We start from the raw sequence: 22720 nt of genomic DNA on the forward strand, positions 1-22720 counted from the left end.
TCCAGTTTATGTTTTGTTATGTGTACCTGAGTCCCAAGGAAGCTTGTTCATCCAGCAAGCTGGCATAGTTTATATGTGTGGTTCTTTGTGGGCAAACCTGTCTCAGCAGTTTTGATTTGCTTTGCCTGGGCAATACCTTGAAATCCTTACCCTGACAGACATAAATTCCAGAAATTTGTGGAGGACAGATTAAAATTTTGACTGTAAGTTCAGCTCTCCAAAAGAAATAAGCAGAGGAGGGAAATGCCAGCAGGTATGAAGTGGACCAATCAATGTTTTCCTTCCATTTGTCTTGCAATGCAGCTTCTTCCTGTGATGGCCTTCTGACAGATCACCATTTTCTAAAATTTCTAACAATTTTAAGCCTACTTTTAGTGTTTTTTCTTTATTTTGTCCAATATTTTATGGGTATCTCCTTTTTTAGAACTTATTCCCCATCGTGTCTAGCCATTCATCTTTACTACAGGGTAAGATGCTTTTTGGGATAGATCACAGCTTTGATTATATTTATGAAACATCCTGTAGGCCTGCAGCTCTGCTAAGCTAAATAGTAATAAAAATTAAAATAAATTAAGAGCATGGAAAGAAAAATGGGAAAAAGCAAAATGAGCTTGATCTCAGCTTTACTAGCTGGTGAACTTTTAACTGGCAATGTAAATCAGGACTGGAATGCACACACACACACAAGGTATTTGACCTAAATGTGTGTTGTTAACTCAGATAATGAAAAAGTGATGACTGCTGATAGATTCTCCACGAGAGAGTACAATGTATATTTTCTGATGAGCTTAATCCTAAATGTAATCTTTGAAGCATGTTGAAACAGCACAAAGACCTAAGAGTTTTATGTCAAAATATAGCTGATGGCAGAAGGAGAGGAAAAGGACCTTTTTAAATTTTATTTTTATTAATTGACTCACTTCCAAACTTCAGTGTTTCTGAGCTGTCTTGTACCTTCCACTTCTAATATTTTTTTAAAAAGGGTCATTCATAATGTTTCTTTTGTTTTTTCTTCAAAAGTTGCAAGCAATTAGGGAAGTTTAGGAGAAAGTTATACACTGCAGACTATGTTTATACTTACATCAGAAAGAGGGGCAGGGGGAAAATGAATGGAATGAACATTAGGTTAAACATTTAAAATCATATTAAGTAGTTTGGTTACGAGACAATCTAGGCCCATAATACAATGAGTGCAATTCTTCTACCTGTTGGAAAGGTTTAACTCTGCATTTTATGGGCTGTTATGCATATTTCTCTTACATATAGCAAATTTCTCTTACATTAAGTATACCTATTTGAAATATTTCATAGTGACAATAGAATATGTCTTGACACACAGCACTAGGAAATTCAATGTTAATATTTGTCATGTCTTATTGAATAGAGTCTGCATACAGAGAATGTAAGAACAGTTAATACTTCATCAGAATACTGATATTTAAATTGTCCATAGGTAACTTATCTGAATCTTCATATTTTATTCTTTACTTCTTTTGAATATGCTCTTCATATATATATATATATATATATATATATATGAAATGTTTGCCTGAAATGTGTATCTTGAAGAACACATTATTCAGCTTATCTTTTAGGCCTTTGGAAATACTATTGTCCCCTCAAGGGACACCCCCCTCCCGCCAAACCACTAGCTCAAAAGCTAATCACACAGCTAACAATATTCCATTTAGACAATTAGAAGAAGTATTATTCTGGCATTTAGCAACTGGACTAGTGACTGTGTTTGGGCAGGCATCTCCCAGAGTAGGAATGCACATCTGGAGTAGAGGGTGCAAAATATCATGAGCTTCTAGGAGATGAAGCCATTTTCCCTGCCTCTATGGTAACAGATTTGCTGCTTGTTCATTATTAACACTCATCAGCTTCCGCACTTGAAACTGCAGTCCCCAGGCATGTGCATTTGTTCTGTTTTTAGTTACCATGGAGTCCACCAAAGTCATGTATGAGTTAAAATAAAACTTTTTTTTCACAGTTGAGCGTTACAACTGGATATACTACTCTGCTCTGTGAAAGGGGACACAAATGACAGTTTTCTGGGAATAGCAAGGTCTTAGTGCCTTTTGGGCACTTCCCGAGCCTGGCTGATGGATTAGGCTTCTCAAAGGAGCCCTTCATGCACCCTGCATCCATGACATCTTGTACAACTCATCCCAGCGGGATTTTTGCCAAGCTACTAAAAGCAGCGCTGGTCTGGAAACAAGCAACGGCAGAGAACCTTTGCACAAACTTTCATGCCAAAAAATCCTGAAGGATTTATGCAGTTCTGGGATAAGGTACTTCCTAGGTAGGATGGTTTTCAGATCCCAGTTGTGAAACACCTAAATCCCTCTGAAATCCTCATATAGGATCCTGAATTCCTTCTTTGCACACAGCTTTCGCTGACCCCATCAGAAACGTGACCTTTTCTTCCATGCTGGAGCCAAGGCAGGAACGAACATTCTGGGAGTGCTTAGTTTCATTTGTGGCTTCAAGCATCCTCAGATTCCTGCTTCTCAGGTATCTCCTTCGGGACTGTCCTCCCAGAGGGAGCGCGCTGCCGGGCGGGCACTGCCCAGGCCGTGTTTGCAGCGCCATGGCAACGGCGCGGCGGCCACAGGCCCCGGCCGGGCCCGGCGGCCCCGGCGCTGCTCCCGCCGCTCCCCGGCATCTCACCGGGAAGGAGCCGCTCCCGCCGCTCCCCGGCATCTCACCGGGGCAGGATGCGCTCCAAGAGGCTCACCACCGGTACGTGGCACTGTCCCCGCTGGGCTGGGCCGCCTCCGTGTCGCACGGGGCTCGGGGCCCACGGTGGCGGCCTCAGGGACAGAGACGGTGGCACAAAGAGGGGCATTTTGAACTGCCGGGTGTAAACCTGTCCGGCAGAACTCCTCGCTCCGAAGAGAGAACTTTGCTCCCCTCAAATGGCATCACTAAAGTCACAATATTCTAGAATGAATGAGAGTTGACTATTCGGGAACACAGTTGGATCTTCTTAGTTTTATCACATGATTTGTAATATTTACTGTTCAAAGCTTTGAGTCTCTGTATTTTCATTAAACCCCCAAGCTTCTAGTTATCAATTTTGCAGAGGAAAGGTGACATGAAGTTAACTGATATGTATAAGAAATAATATATTTAAATAATACTTGATTTTTATTTAAATAATTCTTGTGATAGTTAATCTTTTCATGCACGGGTCAACATTACAGCATGTTCTTAGTTTATTTTATTTCTTCAGACCAAGTTATTTTATTTCAGAATACCCAGGAGGATTGTCATGCCTCACTTGTTGTATTGTAGTTGAACCCGATTAACTGTACTGCTTAGATAACATATGATATTTAATATCTTTTCAGAACCTCCGTGTATAACAGAAGAAATGTTAGTAAGTATGCTTATAAGGCTTGGTCATTATTTTTATAATGCAGCTATGGAGCAAAAAAAGCAAAAAACCATTTTGGAAACCATTGTTTTCTCATTTCTTTTTTTTTGTAAGTGTAGACTACTGAGCAATTTCTTAAAATTTTGTCAGACAAAATACTTAGTTTGAAAATAATTAGAAAAAAAGTAACAGAAGGCTATGGAGAATAAAGATGGAAATGAAAATGAATTAGGATGAAAGAAGGAAACAAACAACTGGAAGATTCAATATGACAGGTTTAACAATTTCCTTACTTTGCCTTTTTTGCCCTTTGCTCATAGCTCATTGTAGGATTTCCCTGATGTTTTTCTTCTTATTTGAAAGGTATATATATTTGTCTGTTACCTCATAAGAAATGACATGTTTAGTGTTACAGCTCAGGTGATGTTTGCCTATTCCCTGTTTTGGATGTGTTTGTAACTTAGTGCCTTTGGGCACTTCCTGTGTATTTTAAAGTATAAATGTGTAGATATTGCTTTTGGGAATCTCTAGACACTGTTTTATTTATAGTGTTTATTGCCATAAACAGAGCCAACAAAAGCACAATTTTGGAGCAATTTCTAGCACACCTTAACCTTCAGTTGCAATTCTAAGGCAGCTTTTTCTAGCCATAATTTAGACTGTGCTGCAGGAGAAATGGCATGGAAAGAAATGAAACCAAATGCTTTCTGGCACAAAAATCTAAGCTATAGTATTGTATGTGCAACTCCCTAACCTATAATGTGCACATAAGAAGGTGCAACTGACTTTAAATGAAAATAAAGCTGTCTACAAAAAAAACTCCAAAAACCAAAGGAAAGTATATAATATGTAGATGCAGTAAGCAATAAAGCACACATTAATAATATCATAAGCATTTTATCTATTAATCAAATGCTGTGTTTACATTTCTTGCTGTTTTATGGGACTAAAGAGAAATATATCCTTGGAAAATTAAAATCATGTCACCCCCATATTCCTAAAGAGCTTATACTTCAGCCAATAATAAATTAATTGTTTTTAATAAGTCATTTAACAATATTTTCATCATGTATTATCATATCTAGTCCTATCTTGAGATTCATCCGTGTCAGTGTCAAACCAAACATGAGGCTGAATATAGCTGGTTTCTAATTAATTTCCTTTCCTAATTGTGAAGAATTGGTATTTCTGGATTTGATTTCCTATTGACATTAGTAAGAAGATTCTCTGTTAATTTCAAAATGGGTTAGACACTTTGGTGAATTCCCCTATTTAAGCAGCACCCAAACATCTCTAGGTCCATGGCACTGCAGTTGCTTTGGCCCATGGGCCTGTGATACATATAAGGCATGAAAGCCTTGCTTTCAGCACTGGCAGCATTTTCCAGGAATGGTCTTGAGCTACCTTGCCTGTGCTGTATTAGCCACCACAGCAAGTACAAGTGCTAAGGAATAAGTGCTGGCAGACTAGGGCCAGACAAACACCATCAGGCCTAGTCCTGACTTGCCATGCATGCTATCTCAGATTTCTTCCTTATCTGAGCACAAGCTATCTGCATTTAGGTTAGACCACTGGGGTTTGGATCAAGATACTGCCTGCCTGTACCCTGTGCATAACATCTCTTTATTAGCACAGTTCAATGATACCAACTTCAGAAAGAGAGAAAAGATTTGTGTTGCAACACCTTTGCTGCCATTGGCAAATACATTAAATTTAAGTTCATTCTCCTTGCCTTGCAAGGCTGAAATTATAGAATATTCAGGAAAATGAAACTATTAAATATTATTTGTCTTCATTATACTGAAGACGCATATCTGAAGACCAATGGAATAATGTTCCAGTTTTACCCTCTGTTGAATTGAAATGGGGATGGTGGAAATACTGAGTCAGTAAAAGTAAGACTTGGAGCCACACTTTTGGATTTATCAACAGCAAAAATATTCAACTTCTAGTCTACAGTTTTTGTGTCATGTTAGCAGGATTTAAAATGTAGGCATCAGAAAAGATAGAAAAACACCTGTGGATGCAGTCTTCACTTCTGATCAGGACAACAGGAAGCCTCCCAGTTCTGTCAGATTCAAAGTATGGCACACAATGCTTGCTTGCTGAGCCAAATTACAGGTTATTTTTCTCCCTTTTAGTCCCCAAATATCCCTAAGCAGCAGGGTGAGAGCAGAAGGTGGCCCTGGTGAAATATTATACTCCCTTCTTCCCAAGTGCAAGAGAGAAAGGTACAATGTAGGGAATTTCTAGACTGCTAGCTTATGCACATTTTTTCAAAAGTTTTAGCATCTAGAAGCTGTTTGGTTTATGAAGGCTTTATCTGTAAATTCATTGATAAAGGATTTACCTTCATGTGTGCATTTTAAATTGCTAAGGACCTTAGCAGTGTGCAATGGCTAGAATATAGCAGTGATGCAATGACTATATTCTCAAAAGTGGGAAATAATATTTTGCAAAATCTTTCATGTCATATCTCATAGAAAAAATATTGTTTGAGGCAATAGTGCATTTAAGTATTAATGCAGATTATTACAAGCCATGCTTTGTGGTTTTATTTCTCTATAGGAAGAATGCTTAGCCACAGATGATATGCTTGTCGATTTCTTTAATGAATTTTTGAGTCTTCCGGTAAGTACCTAACAGAAATTCCTTTCAAAATACAAGAAAAGCCTTACTAAGATTAAGAGTAACTTAATTCACCTCGGAAAATTTTATGTTTTGCCATATATCTGCATTTTAATGGTAGCAACTCTTACTGCTCAGTGTTATTATCAGTAAGAATAGCCCAGGCATCTGGACTTCTGGGGGCAGACGTTCTCTTGCTAATTTACAGAATCACAGAATGGGTCATGTTGGAAAGGAGCACGGTGGGTCATCTGGTCCAACCTCCCTGCTCAAGCGGGGTCATCCCAGAGCACATGGCACAGATTTACATCCAGATGGTTTTTGACTATCTCCAGTGAGGGGGACCCCACCACCTCTCTGGGCAGCCTGTTCCAGTGCTCAGTCACCCACACAGTAAAGAAGTTCTTCCTTATGTTCTGGTGGGACTTCCTGGGCATCAGTCTCTGCTTGTAGCCTCTTGTGCTATTGCTCAGCACCACTGAGCAGAGCCTGGCATCATCCTCGCTTGAGATACTGATAGACATTGATAAGGCCCCTCTTATTTGTCTCTTCTTGAGGCTGAACGTGCCCAGCTCCCTCAGCCTTTCTTCATAAGAAAGTTGCCCCAGTCCCTTAATCACTTTCATAGCCCTCCACTGGACTGCTCAAATGTCTCCCATTGTGCTGAAGGGCCCTTGACTTGCTGGCAGTCCTCTTCCTACACCAAGCCTTCTTGGCCACAGGGACACACTGCTGGCTCATGGACAGCTTGTTGTCCACCAAGATCCCTAGGTTATTTATGTATTTAAACTTGCATAATTAATAATTTATGTATTTAAATCATAGTGCACTAAAATAATATGAATACGAAATGAAAAGGACACATAAATACTTTTTAAAAAGGTGTTCACTTCTATTACAGTGTTACAACATGACAACATAACAAATGTTTGTCCTTTTACAGTTTTCTGGCAATTTCAGTGATTAATTGACATTTTAGCTCAAGAAACAACTATTTCTCTTCACGGCTTGGAAGGTTTCAAAGTTGGCACTTCCCTCCTCTTCCTCTCCCATCTGTAGCCAGAAGGAAGCAGCCTTACCCTGTATTCTGTGTGCTGATCCAGTTACAGTTAGACCATCATACCCAGTACCTTGTATTTAAGCAGTTCTCCTGTATTTTGCTCCTTTTCCCTGTCAACTAGCCTGGCTCCCCACACTCTGTTGGGAGTCACATGTACAGTCCTGCTCCCTCAATGTGGCAACCTCATCCAACTTTATCTTAGTAGTCTTGGCCCTGACACCTTACACTCAAAGTCCCTTGCCAGGTGGCACAGGCCTTTCCACGGGGTCACTTGTGGCTCCCACAGCCTGCTCCCCTCCTAAGGCAGTCCAACAGGCCACACTTCAAGAACATGTATCCATTCTACAGCTTGCTTGGTAGGAACCACTGCCAGCATTAGGAGAAAGCAGAATATTTCTTGATGCTCCTTGGACCTCAAAGGAGCTACAAAGTGGCTTGGTGAGGTCACTAATGAAATAAGTTCAGTTGTGATTCATAACTGAATGATTTGGCTTACTTAATTGAACCAGACATAGCTGTCTCTCTAAGCCACATCATAGATTTGTGTAAATGTACACTGCATGGAAATTGTACTACTAAGAAATTTTAATCCTGGAATAGAATCTGGAGGTATTAACTCCATGTCAGGTGTGAGTTTCGTGCATAGCGTCGATACTGACTTCTTTCAGGAGTTCAGTCTTTATGTGCTTTCACCGCACTGCAAGATTCTGAAGAGTATACAAAGCTAGAGAGACACAGATGGAACAGATGTGGTAAGAGGCTGCTTTTTCCCTTTTCCCAGCACCTCAACTCCCCCAGCCCCTGTCCCACAGCTGCCTTAGGATATCTGCCTAAATCCAAGCCCAAGTTCTTAGGTTTTAAACCCAGCCTGCTTCCATGTACTAGATTGTTCTTAGCACAGGAGTACTATCCTCCATGCCTTTGCTGCTTATTTGGAAACAATACTTCTAGTTTTACCCAAATTGCAGAGGATAGAGTGGGTAAGAAGTTCAGCCTTTTTAGTCTCTTGATCTCCTTGGACATACACAAATTTCAGGACATCCGTTACAGGCCAAAATTCTCCTTGGCCTCAGAGAGCTCCTCAGCCCACAGTCCTGGCACAGCTCAGCAGCTCTGAACTGCAGCAGTTGTCCAGGCACTCCTGACAGCTCTGGAAGCCCACAGAAAAGAGTTCACAGTCACTCCTGAGTAAACACTGGTTTATGCTGGTAATCTGGTAGGTTTCTAAGATGACGCATGGTCTCTCTTCCACATATTTACATATCTTCATGAAAACAGATGCTCTATTAGCTATTTTTAACTGTAATGTTCTCATAATTGGTTTTATTTTCTCTTTGATCTTTTGCTAAGGATTTATCCTCGTCAGGATTAAGTTCTATTAATGCCTTGAGTTCTGTGGTTTGAATACCTTACATTCCTGATTACCCTCTCCTTCTCAGAAGGCTTCTACTAAAACAGTGCATTGAAATTTCCATTGCTTTATTCTTGTTGTGCTTATACACTGTTGCCTGGGAACAGCATTACCCAGGTGTGCTAGTAGTTAGGCAACAAGTTAAACTGAAAATATTGTGAGACTTGATACAAGAAATGAGGGGGAGCATATGCTTATTTTAAGGGACTGCTTCTGCGTTGATTTATAATGCACCATTAGCATATGGAAAGTTGTATCACTGGGGACTTGCTATAACAGCAGCAGGTTTTTCATGTTTTTTTTTTTTCCTTTGATTTACACTGTATCCCTTAAGTGATCCTCTTGTTATAGTGACATTCAGCATAATCTGACATAAATATCTAGGTACTCCAAAGAGCTATGTACTGTAATAAAGTGTAATTTACAGAAAGTATTTCTGAAACACATAATGCAAAAAACCTCAGGAGGGCACTTGTTGCCAGTAGTGCGGTGATTTCACAGTAGCAGAAACCAATTACATGACACACAAATGAGTTACACCTTCCTTAGTAACTAATGTAAAATGAAAGATTTAAGAGGAACATTGGCCTGGACACATTTCCATTTCTAGGAGTTCAGGCTAGAATTTGAATCTCTGATCCATGTACTAAAAACATCCAAGGATATGTTTAGTAGGAATGGAAATTCAGGAGTCAGAAATTGCCATCCAGCTCAGTGTTGAAGGCAAGCACAGTAATGTCAACTTGTTTCTCCTGCACTCTACAAGCTGCTTGCTACTCATTCCATCCCAAGTCCATGCTGGGTCTGACCTGTCATTTTCCAGTTACCAGTGATCCTGAGGAAGCCACACTCCTCCTCTTTGCAACCTCAAGGAGTTGCACTGGAGACAGAAGTGCTACCTTGTGCCTCAATTGATGCACATTCAGGAGATGACAATTTGATGGCAAGTCCCTGATTGTTGGTTTCCCTTGCAGCAGAAATCTTCTAAGTGACCATAATTTGATCAACTTTAGATTTGAAGAATATTTCTTTTGAACATTGTTCTCACTGTAAAAGCTCTCCTCCAGGTAGTCTGGGGTCCAGCATTTGGTGCAGGTGATGATTCTGAAAAAAATTAAAGCCTAAGTAACAAAGCTTAGGCCAGTTGGCCTTTCTGAAGAACAAAGTCCTGAGAACCTAGTGCTGTCACAAATAAAATCTTGCTTGATCTGAGTCACAGATTACAGAAAGGGCTGAAAGCAAAAAAGCAATCCACTCTGCAGCACAGTTCAGGCTCTTCACTGCTTTGAAGATAACTTTGAATAATTCCATGCATCAAATAATCAATTCAAGGCATCAGTGCATGCTCATTAGTTTCCTCTTGTCTTTTCCAGGTGGGAGGAGGGAGGCTGCAGTTGCCAATATAACCTCCCTTTAAAAGGCTTTGACAGAAGTAAGGCCCTACCTGCATGTTATATTGAGACTTACCCAGCACTAAAACTCGCATCATATCTTTGACATTGAAGGAAGCAAACAAAGCATTCTTGACTACATTCCTTATTAATAATATGTTTACTCTAAATGTTCTGCTCTTAATTAGATTGTGATATGTGATTATGTCTTTTGTCTTTCTCATCAACAGAAGGGAAATTCTGGACTCATTAAAGTCAGTGGGAGATTTTTCATTGACCATGTGTAGTGTGAATTTTTCCAGATACTTCATAGAGCTGCTCAAATTCTTTTCTGGTGTGGACTCTCACTGACATTTATTTATGATATACATATACCCTTCTTGAGGAAGTTTTGGCTATGCTCCTGGATGAGATCTCTATTCACTCCCACCCTTAACCTAAGAAGCAGCCAAGTTGTGGTCATTCTGTTTCTCTTGGGATCAAGCTACATTATTTGGGTCTGGGATGTGAACATATTTACACATTTCCTAATTGTATCTGAAGTTGTGTGTATCTGAAAACTGTTAAGAAAGAGAACAGTGAGATTTATATGTCTGATATCCTGGCAACATGATGATGGATGCTGTTTTGGTTTCTGTTATGGGAGGACTGAGAGAAATTTGTCTTCCCTTCAGTTAAGTGTATAACTTCAGGTTTCAGAATTATGTATTCTGTTTATTTTTCAGCTGAAAACCATATTCAATGTGCATTTGACAGCTAAGAAATTTCTTTGCTGTCAAAAAAGTACATGCAATTGTTTATTCATTTAATAGTATTGCTACCACAGTCCGAAAACAGCTTTTTGTTATTTGCTCAGGGATTTTTTTCTGAAGCTGAGATTACTACACTGAGTTACGTTGGTCATACTGACTTTGGGAGGAGAATTTCCTGCAAGTGAAACCATTTGCAAAGTCTGTAGACTTCTTACTTGTTGGTATTATCAAGTCCTGTATCTTATTTGTTGTGCTACATTGACAATGTATGAACCCCAAGCTTCAAGGCTCCTGCCAAACCCGATTTATTTTTTCTTAACATCTTGAGGTATAATTTCTCTGGAGATTTCCCTTTCTATCTTCAAAGCATCAAAAATTGGCTCGAACTAAAGAGAATGGTACACTTAATCTTTGGTTAGTGTATTTTCCTTGTCTGTAAAAAGGCAAAAGCACTTGCCAAATGTGGGGTAAGAAAGACATTTCTTAGTATATTAGATTGGCATGGATAATTTTCCCCCTTTCCTTTGTAGTGTAGACTATGATCCACTCCTTAGCATAGGCGTCTTCACTGAAGAGATTCCTCATTATTGCAAGGATGGAATATTGGTGGTGCCATAAACCTCTCTCATTGTCCTGAGAAGTGTTACAGGATTTTACAGTACTTGACTTCCACTGGAAAGGTTTTAAGTTTGCTAAAGGATACTGAAGAGTTTCTTGGTGCATTTTTTTTTGTGGCTAATGTAATGTGTGAGAGTGGTTAGACTGAGTGTTTTGCCCCAAAGCTCTTCAGATACAGAAAGGAAAATGGATTGACTGATCCTCTCTCCTGTGTGAAGGGAAAATGTTTCCTACAAAAAATCAGATTCTGGGGTGGTTTTTTGTGTGTTCCCATTTTATTTTTCTCATAACATTGTCACTTTTATTTTTGTGGTGGTGATAGGTTAAGAAGATTAGGAATTATCTCTTCTTTTATTATGCTTATAAAAACATTCTGATTTATTATTCTAGATTTTTTGAGTAAACAAGCTTCTCCAGAAAGATTTAAATTATTCTAAAATGCTTTTGTATGATAGCTTGAGAGATAGAGAGATGCTCTTTTGGAAACTTCTGATTCATACAGAATCATAGATTACTGCCTGGAAGAGACTTTGGGGAGGTCTGTAGCGTGACTTTCTTCTCAAAGCAAGGTCAGTGCTTTAGTACTGACTCCAGGTTGCTTGGCACTTTCTGCAGTTGGTCTTGAAAACCTCCAACAGCTGATTCCTCTCTGGACAGCCTATTCCAGTGCTAATCATCCCCAAATCACCTTTTTTCTTATAATCCAGCTGAGATCTGTTGTTTCAGTGTATGACAAGTGGTCTCTTGTCCTCCCACCATACCCCTCCATAAAAAGCCTGGCCTTATCTGTTCAGCCATCTCCTTGTAAATGCACTGAGGCTGCTGCTAGTTCTCCTAGAGCTTCTCCCTCAGGGGTGAGTGCTCCAGCCTCTGGCTGTCTCGTGGTCTTCTGATGGGCTTGATCAAATATGTGAATATCCTTCTTGTACAGGGGACCCACAACTGGAGCACTATTCCAGATGCATTCTTACTAGTGTCAAGTCTGCTGGCTACTCTCTGACTGATAGAAGAAGTATGCTGCCTTTTGATGTCCCTGGGCATGAGTAACTACCACCAAACCTCAAAAGTCTGAACTAGAGCCCCCTTTTTCAGTCAAGTATGTGGTGTATGAAGCCTAAATCTTCCTATCCCATCAGTGCATGTTCTTTTGCTCCATTAGTATATTTGTCTTGTAAATGATTGGTAGTCAGACCCCACCCCAAAACAGCAACACACTTTACATTTTAAAAATTGTCACTAGCATCCATTTCACTACATTAAAATTGCAACAATTTTCTGTTGAGTTAAATAGAATAAGTATCAAAAAATTCCTAAATCTAGAGTATGTTACAAATTATTAAATAAAAATAGATATATGTGCTAAACTAATACTGTATTTGCTTAGTTTTCAATTTGAAAAATATGAAACTAAAACAATATCATCATGTCTAGTCACAAAGCCTTTTATTATGAAATTTGCATTTTGTTTGCTTTTTTCCCACAAGCAAGAGGATTTCAAATCCTAAGAGACTGAAGTACTTTGTTTCTTAGTGTACTTTCTTCAGTTTCTTTGTTTAAAACATGAAGAAATATATAAGGAAGAAAACATTTAAATGCTATTAAGGTTGCAGAGTTAGTAACTTAAAAGCTGGTAGCAACACAAATTAGGTTTGAAAGTAAATGAAGTGTGCACATAGCAAACTGGGAGGAGGTCTGTGTGTAGGGAAATCTACTGCACATGAAAGGTTTGTTAGATGCTGTTCAGTACATCTGGAAAAAAAAGCACTAAAACCTGCTGAGTGCCCTGGAGAAAATTAATGCCAAAAGAGGCAGAAGGTGTCAGAGAACAAAAACCAATCCATGACTTCAGCTGAAGTTAGGTAACTGAACAGACTCATGCAATTCAGTGCATGGCCCTGCCTGAGCAGTGACGGTCTGATGTCATCGTACACTTAAAGTTCTCACACGCTGTGTGCTTTGCCAGGCTGAGCCTCTACAGTGAGACATTATGGGATAAGTAGGGAATGTTGAAAAAACATATTGCAGCCACATGGTTCAATTCTGGGCATTGCTCTACAAGACATTGATCAACAAGGGGGCTTCAAACAGAAGCAACAAAATAGATGACACTAATATTGTTACTTTGGGCTTATACAGGTGTGAAGAAGAATCAAATTGTTCTGTAGTATATTTCTATGTTAGATGTAGCATGTATTTAACATATTTAGAATGTATATGAGTTATGTCTGTGTGCATATATGTGATATATGAAAAAGTTCAAGGAAATTAAAAATACGGTACTTGAACAAATAAAATATTCTTATTATATACAGGAGAACGACTACTGTGCAAACACCAGGTGAGATCCTGTCTGGAACAAAGCCAAAATAAGTTTTGGCACTGGGTTTAGGTGTAGCCATAGTTTCCTGAGTACCTAAATACAACATGCCTTGTCATCCAGCTGAGTGCAGTGGTGCTTTTAGACTCTATATAATACAGAGTATATAATGCAAATAAGTTCTATATAATCTCCTATTCATAACTGTCATGGGTATTCTCTATGAGTTCTGTAAAATCCATCCATGTTTTTCCTCTTCATTTCAAATAAGAGAATTTGAAAGATAGTCTTTCAGGGAAATACCTGATACCAGAGCTTAAAAGATGAATTATGGCTCTGTTTTAGTGTGTACATGTGCAGTGGGGTTTTGTGAGTTGACAAAAGCCACATTTGCATGGCTGAAATTGGAGTTCAGTCCATCTCGTCTGTTATACAGTATTTGACTGAACCAGTGATGTACAATAAAATTTGCTACAGGACATGGGTTTTGATAGTTCTCTGACCTACAAGTAACAGTATGGTGACAAACCTTTCCTACATATGAAAATCATCAGATTCATCCTCCTCAAATGAATCTTACATTTAAAAGGTCAGTTTCATTGCTAACATTTTCATGCCTTGATTGTTGATAATAACAAATGGGAGAATAATACTGTAGATCTGATCCTGTAGGTGAGTACTTCTCTGTAGGACAGTTACTAAAATCACAGTTAATTATATATTCCAGACTTCATGTACTGAATCAATTATTTGCATGTGAAAAAGAATGGTCTGTGATCTAGATGAATTCAATTCTTGACAATTAAGCATTGCTGAAATAAAAAGGTAGGAATGCTTTGGAAAGCTATACAGCAAAAACAAGAATGCAGAAAAATTACTATTTCAGGCCCAAAGAGAAAGAAGCCTCATAATGCAATTTTCTATTCTGTAGGATGCCTCTGTATCATAAAAAGTAATTTTTTAAATGACAGTTGCCTTATTACAGTACCATAAACTTTCCTAACTTCTTTTGTAGACTTTTGCCCAGCCAGTGAAGTTTAACTCTGATGCTGGGGCTTTTGAAGTAGTTAATGATGCCCCACAACGCCTGGAAAGCCAGCCGAAAAATATTCTACATGATCAAAAACCTCCAAGCCCCATTTATGATGTTCTAAGCAAGGAAAAGAATGATGGGCAGCTCTCCAAAATGCACACTGCTTCTTCAACCTTCAGTATTGATCCAAATTGCAACACTATGGTAAGCATCTTATGGACCCTGAGTTTATATTTAGATCTTAATATAGAGATACTGGCAATCATTATTATTGTGTTTGGCTTGGTAGCTTGGGAAAAATGTTAATTTATGTTAGGAAAACATAATGATGGGCCAAATTATGCCCTGTAATGCACATGTGTCTAGCAGACAAGTGAATGGAATTACAGATGGACATCCTGTAGCACAGAATTTTGAAGATTCTGTAGGGCAGGGTTCAGCTGTGTGGTCTGAATACTTTTTAATATTAAAAGAAAAAATATTATGACAACAGTTACTTTACTAGTGATCCCTGGAATGTGCAAATTGACTGAAACTAATGCAGCTCAGTCTTTCCTTATTAATTAATTTCCTTGTGTGGCTATGAGCTCATCTGTGGTCTGGCAACACATAAGTCTCTCTTCCATTAATTCCTAAAGGATTTACATGGTTAGCATCAATTTCAATGGCCAGAAAAAATAATCTTTGGCAAGAAGAGATCTACATTAATGGAAAGATGGGTTGGAATTTAGGAAAAAAAAATCTGTTTTCAGGCTTGCTTAGACAGTATCAGTTTTGGTATTCTCACCTGCTTATTTCCAGGGTCATCTTCAGCACCAAATTAGGCAGGGTAAAATCAGCAGTTGAAGCATCTTATGCACCTGGGAGAATACAAGTCGGTGTAATTTGACATGGGATTTTACCTTTAAACAACAGGTTTCAAGGACAAAAAAAAAGTTTCACTGGGATGCTTGGTTTATTCCTTTCTTTCTTATTTTGCATGGATGCGACTAACATGTCTTCATTTCCTTTTATTCAAGGCCAGTATAAGGTCTTGCTCCATTTTTTTCAGCGCCTGGCTCAAAATTATGTCACAGCTGGAAAGCTGAGAGAAAAGCAGGGAGTTGTAACAGACCACTGCTTTTCCCAGTATAAGATTAATGATTTTCAGAAAAGAAAACAGTGTTGAGAGAGGTCAAAAGGCAATGATGTTTAACAAAGTGATACTAATGTGATACTGCAATTATCTGCATTTAAACTGGACAAATGATACAAAAGGACAAGGCTCACAGACATCCCTACCATGTTAAATAATAATTTTCACAAATACTTTGCTCGAGAGCACAAAAGCAGAAGAGCTGTTCTTGATTTCTTATTTGTTCTCTCAGTATTAAACTGAGGAAATGCTGTGTGTTTGTGCAAGTGTGGCTTACATTGCTCTCTGGGCTAACCTCCCATCATTACCACTGTAGATGGCCTTTCTTGAGCAATTCAAAGCCATTTCACTATTATTTTCTTCTTTCATGTGCTCTGGAGAAACAGGACTTCAGTATTATTTAAGATTCCATTTCTTTCCCTGGGATGTTTTCCATAGATAGGCAGCATTACAGCCTTTTGAGGAACAAAATGCCTCAGTACCCTTTCTTCTCCTTTTGGGGCAAAAGGGTGATATTTCTTGTTATTTTTTATTCCTCCTTTACTTGATGGGTAACTTAGATGCCTCATCCAGTTCAGCCTGACATCTCAAGTCTGAGCTGGAGCAAAACGATCTGTGAAACAGTTTGTCTCAAATGGTTACTGCAACTACACAGGGTGAAAGAAGTCAGCTCCATTCATTGCACTACAGTGACTGCACCAGGAGAAACCACCCCAGAACAACTCTGTCAAGTAGTTCTGTTCAAATCAAGTAGGATTTGATCTTTCAGTTGTCAGGTGATGCTGTCTGCTTTGCTTTGACTGCCTTCACAGGAACTAAAGAGATTGAGAGTTGTTTTTAAATGTTACATTGATTACAAAAAGTCACTTTGAGTGAACATCATTGGCAGGTTACTTATGAAAAGGAGTTATGACTGGAAAATCCTAGTAGGCCTTTCAGGCTATGGCCTGAATTTAAACACATCTTGGCTAAGAAATACACACAGTGGTATTTTTCTCTGTATTTTACTTCCCTCTCAGATTGTTACAAATTTACAGATAAGCAAAAGTTTTCTTCATGTGTGTTTGCACGTTTGCAAATCATTGATATGGAAGTAAGTATCTTCTAATCCATAGTCAATGTCATGGTGTGAAATACATTGAGAAAAAAATCTGTGGACTTGTGTAAAATAGATCACAACTATGGAAAGAAACTGGCTGGCATCCCACATACCTTACTTCAGAGAAACCCCAGTTCAGCAAAGCACTTAAGTATGTTTTTAACTTTAATCAAGGGAAGTTAAACACATGCTTAAACTTAAACACGTGCTAAAAGCTTTGCTGGATTGAGTCCTAGCAAGGTCTGAGGCTGATTGGGTAAAGAAACTAACCAAGGTAACAAACTCCATCAGATTAAATGTAGCATCTTTCTCTGGGGATGAGGAAAGAATAGAAATTTTTTCCTTCTGATATGACATATAATTTTGTGTACCAGCTATGTACAGACGTGAGCATGTTATGAATCATTCAGATAAAAAACTGGGCTGTAAGTCATTAAATGCATAAATATTAAATGCCAAAATAAAGAAACTATCTTCTGTGTTTCAAAAAAACTTGTCAATTGCCAAGAAGAAGCATACACTGTGTGGTTGGGAGTAATTAGTCTCCATCTCCACAAAATTACATTGTATGAGCCACTGCCAACATAAGCTTTCCATATTTTGAAATATTTTCTTCTCTCTAAATGAAACCACCCACTTTCTGAGTAATTCAGATTTTTTTAATCCCCTACAGATACGTATGAGGCAGAAATAACCCTTGCCCCGAATGGAATATTAGCTCATGGAAAGAAAATTCAAGCTGTGATCTACATAAACTGGTTACCTGATATAACAAGTAGTATCCATCCTTGCCCAAACTTCACCTGTTTTTATGGACAAGGGTAGTTACTACATTCTTCAAAATAATTAGTCTCGCCTTCAGTAAAGGAAAAATGCACCTCAGATGAATAAAATAGATCATCCCCTAAGAGTGGAAAAAGTACACTATTAAAAAAATACTAGGAAGGGCTGTACGTAATTTCTAAGGGAAGCAGCTATGGATCGTTGTGGCCATAGTCAGAGATCTTACTCTTACTTCATTGGAACTAGCAGTCTCCGTGTAACTTGCTGCTCAACATTTCCCTTTCACCCCCCAAACTACTCCTTGGAGGCCCCTCTCTTTCTGCTTCAATGAGGCACTGAGGCTTAGACTACCTGAGCAGAAATTTGTTGTGGCCCCAGGTGATACCAAGCGTGGGTTTCCACTATGAGAATTACTGTGTACAATGCAGTTATGCAGTGATCCAACACATAAAAGCATGAGAGGTGATAACTAATTGGATTTCTATTTGTTTTATTTTGGTTTTATTTTCCAGAGCTTTCTCATTATGAAAGTATAACTTAATTTAAGGTTCTTTACTCTTCAAATTTTTGAGGAAAAATAATATCTATTATTTATAAAATGTGTCAAAGTCAGAAAGCAGCAGTTTCCTGCTGCAGAAATTTTTTGTGCATGTAATTTGCATTTGAAATTGTGCAGTAAAAGAATGATTCATGCACACATTATTTCTGAAGAAAAACCACTCATGATTTGTTACAAAATTTGAACTCTTAATAGGTGAAATCAGGTTTAGATCTTCTTAGCTTTTAATAGGAAAGTAATTTTTCCAGCGTAAAGGTGATGTTCATTCTGTATTTGTTTTCCTGAGACAATGCTTCTGTAGAAGGGGGATGTAGAGAATCAGTTAAGTGGCAAGTTAGTCAAGAAAGTAAAGAATTGCAAAAATTTGGCATTTCTTTTTTAATAGCAACTTGATCAAGAACAAGCAATTGAGTGGATTAAGAAAGAAAGGCTTCCAGCGTTTCTAGAAAGTGACTGTTACTTTGAATACAGGTATTGCAATCTTTTATGGTGTCTTTTATTTATAAATTTTTACATTTTCCTCTTTTGTTTAATTAATCTCTGTAGTATTCTTAAAGTGGTTTTGCCCTCTCTTGTCCTGTTCTCTTTATTGTAATGTTTTAGTGACCTGGATAAAGTTAGTGACTTTTTTCACTCATGCTTTTATTTTCCTTGACCATGAATTACATCCTATACTACACCATTACAAAGAGGGTAAGAATGGGATTTACTGATTTCTAAATCTCTGTACCTCAGAGAAGTCATGTTAGCAATGCATCTTTTGCTAATAAATATGTAAGCCATATAAGTAGAAGTTACAAGTCTATGAAATTAATTTAGAAAAAAACAGGAAGTGTTTTTTATTTTAATTATTAGTCTAGTGTCTTTGGGGCCTCTGTCAGAGTTTAACAAAGTCCTCTGTGGGATGCCATGACGTAGCTGGATGATTTACTGTTAAAAACTTGCAGTGTTTTTCCAGATGTCCATTCAGCAGATATTCAGGAGATCTAGTGTGCATTTTTGGGAGGACCTACCTCTATATCCCTTAAGGCTGTGTCTAACTAGATGCAGATGATTGTAGCATATTTTAGGGGTCCAAAAGGAGAGGCAGCCTGGAAATATGGTTCACAAAACTCATATTTGCTGATTGTAATGGCAAAGTGGCTACTGGGGTATAGACTTATACATTTAAAAAATGTAAAATGTTTTTTATTTTTGATAACCTGGAAACCGCACCTAAGTTCAAGGGGGAAAAGTGTGCAAAGAACAAGCAAACTGTGAGAGTGCTGAATTATACCTTTGTTAACAGCCTGCTTTACACATATCTGGGCCCCATGAAACAATAACTTTGATCTTCTGCTCTAGCAAACTGTTTGATTAAGCAGAGTTACCAAGAGAATTGCATAAAACCATCTTTAAGCATGTACCTAATTTCAACTGACATCAGTAGTTCAAGCTGCTTTTCTGAATCAGAATCAAGGTAAGTTCAGATGTGAAGATGAAGACACCCTAACTCTAGAAATAAATTCTAATAGGTCTCCAATAGTGGGCACAAATAAAACTGAGCATTCACTTGGTTGTAGGCTCAAGTGTAGGCTTCATCTTCCCTTCACATGTGACTTGGTTGGCTTTGTACTTGTTTCTAACTTAACTAAGTTCTGCCCAGTTCTTGGGGCCAGAGCATCCTCACTGTTGTCATGTGGTTCTAAAATTGCCTTTCCTGAACACTGCAATATGTTCACACTAACACAGAGTAGCACTTGTGAACTGTTCTTTGGAACAGTACTTTGGAATCCCCATAGGGCAGCCAGCTCAACACAAGAGTGCCAGCTGTCTTGTTCTCAGCTGCAAGTTCCATCAGTGTAATCAGTGCTGTGGCATTCCTGCTGGAAGTCTGCTTCTGTCAGGAACTGGAGGTGTAGTCTTTGGTAGTGATACAGGACTTCTGCAGTCTGGGAAAACAGTTCAATTTTAGTGAACAAAATGTTCAAGGGAATCTTGGCAGGGCTTGGAACTGCTGAGATACATGCAAAATCCTGAAAGAAGTGTACTGGTAAAGCTTGGTAATGCAAGTAGGGCACTATTGTGTGCTGGTGAGCTGTGCAGTGCAGTAGTGGCATTTACAAATGTGACGGCTGTTGAAGGCTGAAATAATACCTAGCTGGATTGATACCTGTGGGCCCCTTCCAAATCAAGATATTCTATAATTCCATTATTCTATGAAAAAAGCATTATGAAGTTCTCTGTAACCATTTTTTTAGATAGACGGTTTTTTAAAATTGCTAGTTCTTTGAGGAAATTACCTGTTTCTCTGATTAAAAGCTAAAATTAATTATTTTCTTGTCTCAACATTTAATTTCAGACTAGCTAAATTGATATCACAAGTAGAATGGAGCAAGACTGGCATTAATTTCATTATAGATAGTGACTACTCTCCCTGGATAAGGATGAGGAAGCAAAGCCCAAGTTCTCCCTCTCCTGAGGAGGAGGAGGATGACTCTTCATTGACTTCATTGACTATGAAGAAGTTCTATGTATCACTTGGCGAGGTAAAATAAACATATTTAGTAGGTGTAACATCAAGATAGATTGAATGAATTGGGTAGAATTATTTTAACTGAGGTCACAATCTAATGGGACAACTGACTCTTGAATAACCTAGTCTAGTGCCAAAGGGTTGGAAATAGATGATCTTCAAGGTTCCTTTCAACCTACACCATTTTCTGGTTCTCTGATTCTCTAAATAGCTTTTATATTCAAAGTTTTTTTATACTATAGAAGAAGGTTGATGAGTTGTAATACAACTTAAACAGAAGCTCAGCTCATACAAGTATGCTCAGCTACTGTCACACACCTTTGCATTGGGAACTACCCTTACAGAAATCTACACAAACAGACTGCACAGAATTCCTATGGACAGTAAGCTGTAGCTCTCAGAAATATGGCAATAAACAGAGAAATTTAAATTGTTCTATGAAACTTCTTTTCCTAGGCTACAGTTTCTCAGGTAAAGGATTGGTTTACCTTGGCAAAACAAGGTGGTTCTGTGGAAACAACAGATTCATATACGCATCCTGTAGTTTCTAGTAAAATTCAAGATACTCAGCATTTGCCTGGGCAGCATAAAAGAGATGAATCATTGCCTGGAAAAGGTCCCCTTCTGGGTAAGTAACAAGAGTTCACAGGGGTTACATAACCCTGTGGTTTGTAACACAACTCAGACTAGCTGGAAAGGAAAGGCCTTCTAAGGAGTTATTGCTAACTCCACTTGTTACCTTCTGAGTATCACATGGCATCTGAGGCTTCAGACAGGCAATTGTTTCTTTCCATAGCTACAACATTAAGTGAAAGTTTGATCTAGTAGCCAACTAATTTTGTGATAGTAGTAGTTTCTTTTCTTACACATTTCTGTCTCATAGAAATCTGTAAGTTTCAGTTGAGTTGTTCTGGGTTTTTTTGGGGGGGGAGAGGCATTCATATGTTTTGAAAGACTTTCTTGTCTGGATTCTTTGGGTATTTGATAGCATATGATGTGTTTCAGCCATCTTCTTAGGGTGTTTATGTTGGGTACTTAAAGGTCTTTTGGCTGCCAACTTTTATGAATCTTGTAAGATGTAATAATTTGGAATCCTGTCTATCTTCAAATTTATTTGAAATTGTTCGGCAAGTTCCAGAGGTTCTGGGAGAGAAAACACAGATGCACATATGGACATATACCTCATTGCACAGCCTTGCTTCTGCTTTTTACACAGTAGCAAGGGGAGGAGAAGCCTCAGCTTATATGTTAGGAGCTTCCTCTCTTTCCATTCTCAGAGATGTATCTCTTTCCCTAATTGCCTTAGGTCCTGAGAAATGATTCTCCATGTTTCATTTCATAGACCTATGTCAAGAGGCTATGATTTTTCTTTGTCAAGTGAAAACGAGAAATAGTTTAGAATTAAGAAAAGATATTTAAAATCACACTGATTTTTATGTTAATATCAACACATTTTGCCATATATAGTTAGGAAATTATGTAATTGCAGAGCAGGGAATCTCTCTGCCATGTTCCTAATCCAAGTGTCTGTCTGTGACAGTGGCCAGCACTGGTTAGATGTGGCTTATTTTCAGAGGAAGTTGAAGGGAATGTCTGACTAGTTAGGCAAAGAAACAGGTTATCTGTCTAAGGAATGCCACAAACAGAGTTTACTTTCCCCTTCAGGGCCAGCATCTGCAGAAGCCAGTGTTACCAGTGAGAGGTCCAGAGGGGCTGAGGAGGTCTACTCTGTGGCCGTTGCTGAAGCTGTCTCCCACACGCGGTCAAGAGTTTATGTACGCCCAAAATGGCACAGTGCAGCAGAAGAGGAAGATGAACAGGGAAGCTCAACTTCTCAGACAATGGAAGAATTCACACCAATATCCTCTCAAAATGCAATGAAGGAACCCATTTCAGAGCTGACCCTCCCGTCAGCTGCTGACATTGAAAGTAACGTGAAGTTCCACAAAACAGCCTGAAGTGTTTACACACAAGCTAGTGAATAATGAATTTGCTCATGGTGCTGCAGTCACTCTTTAACCTAAGTTCTTCTCTACT

At 38.6% G+C, this 22720-nt stretch overlaps 1 protein-coding gene across 1 annotated transcript in view; it reads left to right on the forward strand.

Moving 5' to 3' along the window:
* Positions 1-2678: 2678 nt before the first annotated feature.
* Positions 2679-22720, forward strand: part of RGS22 (regulator of G protein signaling 22) — a 60029-nt gene continuing 39987 nt past the window's right edge. Inside the window, exons 1-8 of the mRNA XM_058028288.1 lie at positions 2679-2745; positions 3357-3385; positions 5951-6013; positions 14575-14796; positions 18554-18639; positions 20510-20696; positions 21140-21311; positions 22349-22612. Of these exons, the coding sequence (XP_057884271.1) occupies positions 2721-2745; positions 3357-3385; positions 5951-6013; positions 14575-14796; positions 18554-18639; positions 20510-20696; positions 21140-21311; positions 22349-22612 (1048 nt within the window). The 5' untranslated portion in view covers positions 2679-2720. The remainder of the gene's footprint in view (positions 2746-3356; positions 3386-5950; positions 6014-14574; positions 14797-18553; positions 18640-20509; positions 20697-21139; positions 21312-22348; positions 22613-22720) is intronic.

Source organism: Melospiza georgiana, chromosome 1 (genome assembly GCF_028018845.1).
Source record: "Melospiza georgiana isolate bMelGeo1 chromosome 1, bMelGeo1.pri, whole genome shotgun sequence".
Taxonomy (NCBI): Eukaryota; Metazoa; Chordata; class Aves; order Passeriformes; family Passerellidae; genus Melospiza; species Melospiza georgiana.